The sequence below is a fragment of the Hippoglossus stenolepis genome, chromosome 9, assembly GCF_022539355.2.
Source record: "Hippoglossus stenolepis isolate QCI-W04-F060 chromosome 9, HSTE1.2, whole genome shotgun sequence".
In the NCBI taxonomy this organism is placed as follows: domain Eukaryota; kingdom Metazoa; phylum Chordata; class Actinopteri; order Pleuronectiformes; family Pleuronectidae; genus Hippoglossus; species Hippoglossus stenolepis.
Window position 1 is genome coordinate 15,979,935 of NC_061491.1, and position 11,551 is coordinate 15,991,485.

The 11,551-nt window shown below is 40.2% G+C and overlaps 1 protein-coding gene across 5 annotated transcripts; it reads left to right on the plus strand.

Annotated features, from left to right (window-relative positions):
* Positions 1-715: 715 nt before the first annotated feature.
* ewsr1b (EWS RNA-binding protein 1b) lies at positions 716-9,537 on the plus strand. Of its 5 annotated transcripts, none has more exons than XM_035165935.2 (15): positions 716-813; positions 1,246-1,282; positions 1,955-2,006; positions 2,306-2,450; positions 2,841-3,036; positions 3,135-3,394; positions 3,514-3,670; positions 6,867-6,904; positions 7,473-7,502; positions 7,630-7,745; positions 7,832-7,961; positions 8,084-8,194; positions 8,330-8,456; positions 8,552-8,908; positions 9,104-9,537. In XM_035165935.2, the coding sequence occupies exons 1-15, from the start codon at positions 798-800 to the stop codon at positions 9,138-9,140; spliced, it is 1,809 nt and encodes a 602-aa protein (XP_035021826.1). In that variant the 5' UTR covers positions 716-797; the 3' UTR covers positions 9,141-9,537. The 5 variants fall into 5 exon arrangements, with proteins under 5 accessions (XP_035021826.1, XP_035021828.1, XP_035021823.1 ...); XM_035165937.2 differs by having other exon boundaries at positions 2,309-2,450; XM_035165932.2 differs by lacking the exon at positions 716-813 and having other exon boundaries at positions 1,212-1,282.
* The last annotated feature ends 2,014 nt before the right edge of the window (positions 9,538-11,551 follow it).

Consider the following 11,551-nt stretch of genomic DNA (forward strand, 5'->3'; position numbering starts at 1 on the left):
TGTTCGTTAACAACAACAACAACAATAATAATAGTAGAGTGGCCGTACAACTCTGATACCTGCAGAATGAGAGCAAGGAGACAGGATGTCATGTTTATAATTTAATAGATACAAGAAATTAATTTCATCACCCTGAATCTACACTGATCACCCTTTACCTTCAAGTTTGCCTAGGAGTTATTTTTATTATAATCGGAAAATTATAATAATTACCAATAATTAACATTGTAATATACCATATAATGGCATAACTACCACTTAATAATTTCACTTCAAAGTTTGTGCTGGTAGAAAAAAAATAATTAAAACTCTGTACCAAGGATTTAAAAATACGATAAAATCAAACTCAAAGTTGGGTATACGTCATGAGGATTTGGGGGTTCTTTGTATTCGATAAATATGCAAATTATTTTGATTTAATTTCTTATGTTTTAAGGGGACCCAAAAAAGTGACGAACCTGGCGGGTTGTTTTTTTTTGAAAACCTGAATCGTACAAATATCAAGGCGTTGAAATCATGACAAATAAACCCAATAACAAGGCACATTATGCACAAATGAAATAAAATAAAATAATAATGATAATGAAAATAATAACAATAATTTTTAAAACAATTATTACGAATGGCTGAAGTTGTGTAATGGTTGAAGTTCCATCACCACTGGAAACACTTCCGGCTCCCTGCCCCTGTGACGCCACATCGCTTCCCAACTCTCGCGATATCTCGCGGTGCTCGTGAAGAGAAGCTCTCCTCCCGGCACTCAGCTCTGTCCAGTCGTCCTGCGCAGATACACTGAAATGGCGTCGGCTCCAGGTGAGGGAACAATTGCGCAATTTTACACGGAGTTTAAAGAAATCATGTGCTTCGATGTATTTTTAAAGAAATGATTTGGTTAATTTAAAGACATAATGTGTGTAATCCGGGTTTTTGATGATGTAAAATGGGACATCGCGAGGCTTAGCTAGCGCCAGGCACAGGGGCCTAGTCGTGCTAGCTCCTCGCGTCGTCGCGGTTATTTTCTGTCGGTTTATTTCTGCAAACAGACGCGGACTATTTTCAGATTTGAGCAAATGTATCTGTTAACCGCACATTATAGTCGGTTTCGAAGCGTCGTGTTGTTTTGGTGAGCGTCGCGGTGCTGTGGTTGAATGGCGACCTCACTACCGGTATGTGTGTGTGTGTGGCGCGCTCAGAGCGCTTTGTTTGAATGTGGTGAGCTAACAAACATGTCCTCTGTTGTTCCAGATTACAGCTCGTACAACCAGACCAGCGCCCAGCAGGGGTAAGATCACCACGTTCACTCACTACACGTTACACGGATTTAAGTACAATTAAGATGCATGTTGTCCTTTTCACTCCACTACATAATATACATTTTATATACTAGTTACTTATCAGAGTAAGATTTTACTAGGAAAAGAGCTCCATAGGTTAAGATTTCAATATTCGTTCCTAACATTTTTGGGTGGTGGCCTCTAGTGACTAATCCCAATATTTCACCAGAAGGTCAAACTGAAAACAGATTTATGAATCTAAGCTAGAGCTGGGCAAGTTTATCAATAGTAATAAAGGTTTATTGTACATGGGCAGTGAGGATCTATAACACATGTGATCATCCTCAGATTTGTAAAAATGTTTAACAGAAAAAAACTGGATGACATTGATTGTGATAATAATTAACATTGACTGATATGTAAAGTTTAATCTCGATAAAGCTTTTAGCCTTATCGCACTGCTCTAAATTCTACCATTGAGTCGGTGTGTTGACCTTTCACAGTGACCTATATCCCATATGATAAGGAACCACTAGCTAACTATATATAAAGTAGTTAAAAGTAGCTCAGACACTGAGTTTTTGTGTACATCACTTTGAGTTGTAGTGGTATTTTTACTCCTAAGTACTTCCTCCACCACTACTGCAGGTGAGTTAACTCTGTGGTTTGTGTTTTTACAGGTATGCGTCTTATGCTGCGCAGCCCTCACAGACTTATGGACAGTCTGCACAGGTGAGATTCTACATGCCTAAGTAGTTGTTTGACTGTAGCTGGATTTTATGTGTCAAGTGAATTTGTTAATATTGTGATATTTGTTTAAAACACAAAATAATTTAAAAGTATATGTATGTATGTATATATAAATTGACGCTGTGCTCATATTTAAGGGGGTGGATAAAATAAGTTTACACAACCATCTACAATGTTCAAGTTGTACAGTGTGTACAAATGTGAAATGTATTGTGTATCAGTCTTTGTCTTTAAGATCTTTAGTCTACCTGTCAGCTAACATACTCTAATTATCTTTTCAGCAGAGCTATGGCCAGCAGAATTATGGATCATATGCCCAACCTGCAGCGGCTGACAGCAGCTACACCCAGACAACTCCTGCTGCTGGAGGCTACCCTCAGCAGCAGCAACAGCAGTATGGATCCTCATATGGCCAACCAGCTTCAGGTCAGTTATTAAAGCAGAGAGACGTGGCTCTGCTTAGAAATACATGGTATGGATTGTGTTGGACATGACAAATAGGTCGCAGGCCCATTCATGAGTTCTTTATTTATTTAAGCAAGTATAGATTGATTAAGCATACAAGAAGTTATTAAAACAAAGTCATATGCTACTAATGGGTTTTTATTGTGTGGCTGCTATACATAGTTTTGTATGTAAAACAGGTTGCTTAACTGACCAGCATTTGTATATTTATCTGAACAAGCCGGTCTAACCTGTGAACAGTAAATTCTCTTTCGCCATCATGATTCTCTGCGATGTGAGCAGGTTTTGGGTTCATCGGTTTGTCACACCCCAGAAATCTTAACAATCTTTTTCTGATTGTGTTTTCCACAGCTGGCTATCCTGCTGCTCAGTCTACCACTCACAGCTACTCATCGTCCGCCCAGGGTTATGGAGCAAGTGGTTATGACAGCACTCCAGCTGCTGCTGCTCCAGCTGCTTCCCAATCTTATGGTTCTCAGCCAGGCTATACTGCCCAGTCTGCTTACCCAGGTTATGGCCAGCAGGCCGCTCCCACTACACCACAGAGGTATGAACTCCCCATTTATGAACTAAATTACAACAGACATTCCACAAGTATGGCCATAGCTCTTAAACATATGATCTGTCTTGCTTTGTCTCTACCAGTTACAATGCTAATGGCCAGCCGGCTAGTTACAGCCAAAGTAGCTACACCGCGCCAGCAGGATATGGGCAGCAACAGGCTGGTTACCAGGCCCAGCAGGCAAGCTACAGCCAGCAGCCAGGGTACCAGCAGCAGACCCAGCAGCAGTCACAGGCTCCTCCTGCTTACCCCCCGCAGGCTGCTGGCTCCTACGGACAACCTCCAGCCAATCAGTATGGCCAACAAGGTGGACCACCGAGTTACAACCAGTCCAACCATTACAGTACGCCTTGCTTTTCACACCTGGCTGAACTGTGGTTTTATAATGGGCATTCATACATTAATATCTCACTGTAGACAATCATTGACTTAGTTTTAATGCTTTTGTGCTCTTCTTTTTAGATAATTACAGACAGGATGGCCAGGGTAGTGGTTCTGGTTACTCTGGCTCTGAGTCTTCAAGGTACTCAGGTTCAGGGGAGAGCAGGGGCCCCGGCAGGGAAGGCTTTGATCGTGGTGGAATGATGCACCGTGGGCGCGGCATGGGTCGTGGCATGGGGTAAGTGTATTTCCTTAGCACCTAACCTCAAATGTATTTTAACTCTACAGGTGCTGTGGCCATTTGGGGCAGGGTTGAGACAATTCCCAATGAAAACAGTTGGAATAATCAAAATAATAAACATTCAATGTATTATACTTCATTCTTCTAAAAATGGAAAGGTAATAATGATTTGTCAGCAGTCAGTGCTGGTAAATGATGGGTCTCTCCTATAATGTCCAAGGACTGAGAGATGTAGTACATGCTGTCGATGGCAGAAATTGTAGCTGTTGTCGTTCAGTTTCTCTCAACCCTGCCTCTCATTTGGCCGAAGGTAAGATCAAGGTCTGTCTCTCTTTGTAAATCTTATCAGATTCCTGTGCATAAACATTTAGATTGAATAGCTTATTTCCTAGAACATAATTTAAATAGTTTCTGGGTTACTGAGAAGGATCCATGGTTGGTCAGGAAATGTGATAGAATTGTGTTTACAAGGGAAGTGTATCCTATTAAATCAAAATTATGATGGGTTTTTACTAAGGAAGGTTCAAACATTCAACAATACCCCCTCAGGTCAGTTTTTCACCGTGTTGCGTTATTCACAAACCAATGGTTAAAGGAGAATGAAACCAGGTGTTGCAGAAGTTCTGCAGACTTTTTTCAATTATTGTGGTGCTAAAGTCCTTTAATTTTAGTTTGTCGTGAAAAACGAAACCATACAGCATTTGGATTCAAAATAATTTATTGTTAGACCTCATACAGGGCGTTTTTGTTGCATCTTTACTCAAGTGCAATATTTGGGTCAAATTATTTCCCTGTGATAAGGTTTTTCTTTACTTACAGACACCTTCACTTGTTTTGTCTGGTTTTTGGGAGGCTGTCACAGGCAATAAGCATTTGTTCTTGGTTGAGTGGCCCAAGGAAGAAGCACAACAAGGAATAATGGCACCATGGAAATGGTGGAATCGGATGTGCTAATAGACCTCACTATTACAGCACATCAACTACAAAGAGGCAAAGATAATGAGGAACTAGCCCGTTTTTAAGTTTCTCAACGAATTTTGTGCCTGTTGCATCAACCTTGGTCTTAGAAGATATCAAGACATCAATTTATACCATCTATTGTACTAAAAGACGTTGTGAAATCCCTAACCCTTAAATGTGTTTTTGTGGTCGAAGTTTCAACATTCAGCCAAGCTAAAATTCTCAAGTGGAAACTGTAAATGTAACATTCAGGTCAATAGAAATCGAAAGCAAATTTGATATAAATCACATTTGTCTTTCTAACACATTCCGTTTCTATATTTGCCAACCATGTACTGGCAGTGTTTTGTGGTGTATCACCTCCATGACAAAATTCAAAGGTAAAAACGGTTATAGTGATGCCAAACAACATGGGAAAATACGTGACTTGACAGAGAATATGTTTACTGTCACAATATCTTAGCGGTTTTATTGGTGAAGAGACCTCCACACTGGGTGTAGTGTGACCCAATCTAATCTCACACTGGCTACCAAACTGGTTTTCAGGTGTATAGCACCTTTTTTGTATTTTATGTAGATGTGTATCCCTCATGACAATGAAATTAGAACTCAATTGAGATGGTCCTTGACACTCGGGTGCCCTTATTGAGATGCCAGTCAAATTGATATATCGTGTATTTTAATAGTTTGTTTAAACAAAGGTTTGACCCAACCCCAAATCAGATTGACTTACATTCAACTCAATAAACAGGATTTTAATTATTGCGTAACAGTCCAGACGTATTAAGGTGATCAGAATGTATTGGGCATTTGCTTTGGTTTATATTTGTAAGGACTTATGTAAAACATGAAAACATTTTATATGGTTGAAAAAGGAACTTTGACATCTCAAAGTGTACAGAAGCACTTGACCTCATAAATCTTTGGGACATAAGTTTACATCTTTTAAGATTTGTTACTGGGAAAGGTTGTTTTTTTTAAGTCTTGGCTGAGATTTTGGTCAGAAAGGGTCCTTGAATCATCGGTTCCTCACGTTCTTTTCTGGTTCAACGGTTTCTTGGTGGCGCAGAGATGACTTGTATCTTATGGTTTTTGGTACAGTGAACACACAGGTAGGCCGTTTTTAGTCACTGCCGGAAATTTTATACAATACAGTACTCAAACGAAGTAACTAGTTACTAACTAACTTACTAAAGCAGTTGTAAACCAGAATACATAAAAACAAATGGCATGAATAGGAATTAATAAACAAATGCAGCTGTAGCATAGAAGCTTTTATACTTTAGCATTTTAGCAAAGTTTTAGATTTGCACAGGTGTATTTGTTTTCTGGGGGGGGGGGTGCACATGTCATTTTGAAATGTTTAAAATTGTTTTTTGTGGTTTGGAATACAAATGTTTGATCACATTCTTTGAGCACTTTTTTAACATGCTTTGTCACATTTATACCGTACAGGTAACACTGAGAGCCATTTAAAACCATCTTTTCTCTAAAAAGTATCTGTACTGAGTACAGAGCCGCCCGCTTAAGCAACAGGAGGGAGCTTAAACAAAGATTCGGGGGTCTGCCTTTTTTCAAGAACTGAGGATGGTGGTTTTTATTAGCATGATGGTGATATTCATTGGTTTGCCAGTGTTTGTTTTTCTTTTATTTAACATAACCTTGGTAAACGCAGTAAAAATTATTTTTTGGTGTTTTTTTCTTGAACTTTGTATAATTGTAATTTTTTATTTAATTACCTGGTGAATGTGATCACCTGACATTGTTGTGAAATTTCAGATGCATTGTATTTTTACCTCTTTTTTTTTTTGTATACATTTCTGAATGAGGTGTAACATTTGTCAGAGCTAATGTTATTGGGGTGTTTGCTTGGGTCTGGGCACGACTACAAATATCAATGCATCTGAAATCATTTCTCTGTACAAATGTTTGGGTTTTGTTACATTTTCAAAGGTAGTAAAAAACAATGTTAGCCATTAATATATATTTTTTGCACAGATGTATCCACTAATATACTGTCACTTAGATTGTACTAAGCTTGTAAAGGAATGGCACATACGTAATACATATACCCTCAATTAAACTGTGTATTTATGATTTTGGGGGGGTTTTAGCTGCTGTTCGATTAGCTAGAATGTTATGATTACTCCCTCAATCAAGCCACTTTGCTCGAGCCATGGAAGTGGCTGTAAAAGGGGAAAACGCCTTCATATCTCCATTTATTCCCCCATAGCGGCGCTGGAGACAGAGGTGGCTTCAGTAAGCCTGGTGGTAAGTTAACGAGTATCACACTGGTTAGTCCTTTAAAAGCCTTACACTTTTTGAGCAAATATGCTTCAAGTATTGATGTGTCTTTTACATTGTGGTATTCAAAATTTATGAACACGTCTGAAAATATTGGGGCAATTTTTTTTATTTCAAAGCCTGTGACCATTTTCTCTGGGGTACTTGGTATAATTCAATCACTGCTTATGGTCTGACAGCAAGTTTTTGACAGGTTAATGAGAAATTTTCGCTCAAACATGTCCGTTACTGCTTTTGACAAATCTCAAGCCTGAGTTTTGTTCTTCTTTTTTGAGGATTTCGTACTGGTCTTAGAGGCTTTTCAAATGACACACAATTATTTGCCAAAGGGTCTGAGGTGTTCTCTTTTTCGATTCAATATATCACTGGGAATTGTGGTGTACCATAAGGAGCCATGATCAACTTCCCAATACGTCTGATGGAGTCTATAAGAAGGTGTCTGGATTATCTGTTGTAGTACTGAGGTGTTGACTGAAGATGCGCACACACTGACTTCTTTCAATTTGTTTCTCTCCCCTGAATTGATGGACTACAGGACCAATGAGCGGCGACGAGCGTGAAATGGGTGAGTTGTCTCTCACTTAACCTCTTGTTGCTCTTGACGTTAGTGTTTCACACACTGAAACACATTTGTTGAAGTGATATTAGGAAACGGTTGCATTGTGTTTTGTTTTGTTTTGTATATGATGTAGGACGCCCTGAAGAGCAGGATGACTCTGAGAACAGCACCATCTACATCACAGGGTTGTCTGAGAAGGCAAACCTGGAGGAAATGGCCGAATTCTTCAAACACGTCGGTCCGATCAGGGTAAGATTATTCACACACATTCACCCTGAATGTTGATGGAAGCAAAATAATGTGGAAACTAAAACCAAATTGTCATTGTGTGTTAGATGAACCGCAGACTCGGCCAGCCAGCCATTAACATATACACAGACAAGGACTCGGGAAAGCCCAAGGGAGATGCCACTCTGTCCTATGAGGAGCCGGTCTGTGCTAAAGCGGCAGTGGAGCACTTTGATGGTATGTTTGAATGACTGTACATCAAACTTTTTAAAAAACAGAGTATACATAAATGTGATTGCACCAAAAATATGATTTATGAAGGGTTGTTTATTTTTTTATCTTCATATTCTTAATTTTAGGAAAGGAGTTCCAAGGCAGAAGGCTCAAGGTATCCATGGCACGCAGGAAACCCATGATGGGTGGAATGAGAGGGGGCATGCCCATGCGAGACGGCATGATGGGCCGTGGAGGTACTTGTCTTTTGTTTCATTTAGTTTTTCGGGTTTTGGATTATTTAGGGGGATATTCTCGCTGCTGGAAACAACTTTCAGTTACTAGTTTGTAGCAAGTGTCAATACAGCAATAATATTTCCTCATCTGATTAGGTATGATGGGCCGCGGAGGAGACCGTGGAGGGTTCGGGGTACGAGGTGGTCCACGTGGAATGGGCAGAGGTGGACCCACAGGAGGCAACATGCAGCAAAGAGCTGGCGACTGGGAGTGTCCAAACCCGTATGTATTCCTTTCATGGTTCAAAGTCCACTTTAAACCTTTTTCCTCCCCTGTTACAAAGATAAGTTTGTAATGTAATTTTTTTGTGTCTTCAGGGGTTGTAGTAACCAGAACTTTGCCTGGAGAATGGAATGTAACCAGTGCAAAGCTCCCAAACCAGAAGGGTTAGGCGGTGGACCTCCATTTCCCCCTGGTGGAGACCGTGGCAGAGGTGGAATGGGAATGCGTGGAGGCAGAGGTATGGACCGCGGTGGGCCAGCAGGAGCAGGGGGCCCAGGTGGCCCCGGAGGTTTCCGTGGAGGCTGGGGAGGCGACCGTGGTGGATTCAGAGGACGCGGTGGAATGGATAGGGGAGGCTTTCGTGGGGCTGGGCGTGGAGGACCACCCATGGACCGAATGGGTGGCAGAGGTGGAAGAGGAATGGGCCCACCAGGTGGCAAGATGGAAATGAGGTAGATTTATGTTCCTTTTAAACTACTCAATAATTGTCAGTATTTAGTAATGCCAAGATGACTGGCCACAATTATAATTTTAGATGCAATTGGAATAGAGAGCCAGAATGAAAATGTCTGACCAAAACCGAGTTCAAACCAGTCATGCAAGTTGCTCAGGTCTGTCATTGACCACTTGTCTTTACTTTGTTAAAGGGACCATCGCCCGGAGCGCAGAGAACGACCCTACTGAAGGACAACTTCATGACCGTTCCTCTTGTGGAATTTGATTTTTAAGGCGCAGATTTTTAATTTATGATTCCATATTCCAATGGTTATAGAACTGCTGTCAAACATCCTGTGCAGTTTCAAATTGTTTCCATATATTTTTTTCTAAGTTTAGTATTCCATGTTTATGCTGCATCTTGTATTGTGCATGTTTTTTTTGTTGTTGCTTTTTTAAAAATGCATATTAGTTTTCACTTTGTATTGTAAAATGCAATATTTTTCATTCATTTACATAATTGCCTCCCCTTTCCCATAAGTGACAATTGTATTATGGCAAATTTGGGAAATAAAATTTTACCGATTTTGACGTCTTTGTGATGTTAGATATACTCAAGTTTACAAAATAAATTCATAAAGGAAAATGCCTGAATGGGTTTGTTTAATCAGTCTCTTTGGAAGTTGTGCAAAAAGCAGTTGTGTGTAAATGTCATTACAGTTACATGCTGCCATGTGTCACATACCTTGAATCTCACTATAAGAGATGATGGAAGCAGTCTCCTCTGTCCCATTCACATGATTCGATCAGTTGAATACTTGGTGTGTAGGTACTGACTTAGGTGGAGCACAGCTGCTGCAGTTGCTCTTCCTGCCAGTAGGTGGTGCCGGTTTGACTGAAACTTGTGCGGCTGCAGCTCAGGAATCAGATTGGTACTCGACAGGAGCTTTGCCTCAGTGACACTGTTGACCTTGTTCATACAAAACACTGAAGTGAGTGACGTAACAAAACAGCAGTAACATAAAGGACTTCAAATGTTTCTAAAGAATCTTTAGATTTTACCCTTTGGATTTAAATAACATGGGCACTGATATTTTCTGCCTTCCATGATTTATTTATAACCAATAGACTCGTCATAAGCTGAGACGACAACAACAAAATGACCTTGTGGGAATCCCAGCTATCACAAATGCCTTGAAGATTTATCTTTAATTTTACTTTCCTTCAGGTATGGCTCTCATTCCCCTCTTACATTGAGCCGTATGGCCCTATAAGGTAATCAAGTTGCATTAAGTGCTGTTATTAATCACAGATGGCATTTTTTTTTTAAACATCTGTCGAACATGTGACTAAGACCATCCTACAGCTCTTTGCTGTTTTCTTTTGGTTACCTATAGCATTTACATCACGTCTTTGTGCAACGTCTTCTGCAGCATTCTGTTTAGCCGTCAGGATTCTGTCCAAAAATGCTGCGTGACCTGATGAAGACTGAGTTGAGACACTTGTTTGTTGCTTCAGTTGAACACGTTAGCTTTGACTTTCCTGTGGCAAAGTTACAGATAGTGAATATGCTTGTGAGATTCTATAGGTGTGTGTGGAAAAATATAGGATACAGCAGCTGAGCACCTCAATTTAATCTCCTGAAGGTTTTTAAGTTAGGACCCAAAACCTTTTCCAACTCCAGGGTTGATGAACGCTGACCTCCCTGTCAGAGCACAGGGGGAACATTTAAAAAACAGAGAGGTTGCTCTGTAACAGCTCGTGTATGTACATCAGCATCTCACCTTACAATCCTCAGACCGATGAGACACAGTCATCATGGTTCATGCCCATGTGTGGTTTGTTTTTTATTTGTAACTTACTTTTGCCACAGCTGAGATCTTGAAGTGCCTCTCATTCACTGCGGCCAGTTGCTCGTGTGGATTAACAGAGCCCTGAATTCTCTCCCTCTCTCTTTACCGACAGAAAAGCTGATTCATCGCGGCCCAGAAAATGATCTCATCAGCCCCCACCTTCTCCCTCTCGCCCCCTTTTCTTTTTTTTCTCTCTATCTCTCTCTGCTGCCTCCCTTCCTTCCTCTCTTTCGCTCTTTCTTTCTCCCTTATGCTCTTTCTTTCTCTCTTAAACAGACACATGACTCTTTTTAAATGAAAACAAGACCACCCTCTTGGCAGCCGGCTTCGCTTTAATTCAAACAATAGCACATTAGGGGAGTACATGAGCCGCTCCAACGGAGGATCGTTGAAAGAGGGAAATGAGAAGGTGGAAAGATTTATTTAAAGGCACAACCAGAAGTTTTTCAAGATAGAAATTACAGGTATACCCGCATATAATTGAAGAGAATGTGTATTTCAGTGCTTTTCAAACTATTCTCAGAATTAAAGCCTCTAGAGATAATCATATAGTCCTAAAAAAGCTTAGGTTTGGTTAAGTTTGTATTCAAATAGCCAATAGGATTCATTAGTTTTTAATCATGTGCTTCAGATATGACTTGTAAGGCTTCCATCTTGTTTGGAATTTAGCTCACTGACTGTGCATCAGGCCATCAGGCAAGTTTTGCTGATGTTTTACCATAAAAACCTGAAAATCAGGTTTCAACATCAACATTTGACTGACGTTTGTTCCAGAGGAGTCAATATGTCTCACATCAAGACAAGTCT

Excerpts from the sequence above, each read along its gene's own strand:
- ewsr1b (XM_035165932.2), top strand. The coding sequence starts at position 1,227 with ATGTCCTCTGTTGTTCCAGATTACAGCTCGTACAACCAGACCAGCGCC. Across the intron at positions 7,962-8,083 it reads GGCAGTGGAGCACTTTGATG|GAAAGGAGTTCCAAGGCAGA; the intron begins GTATGTTTGAAT and ends TCTTAATTTTAG. Across the intron at positions 8,195-8,329 it reads CGGCATGATGGGCCGTGGAG|GTATGATGGGCCGCGGAGGA; the intron begins GTACTTGTCTTT and ends TCATCTGATTAG.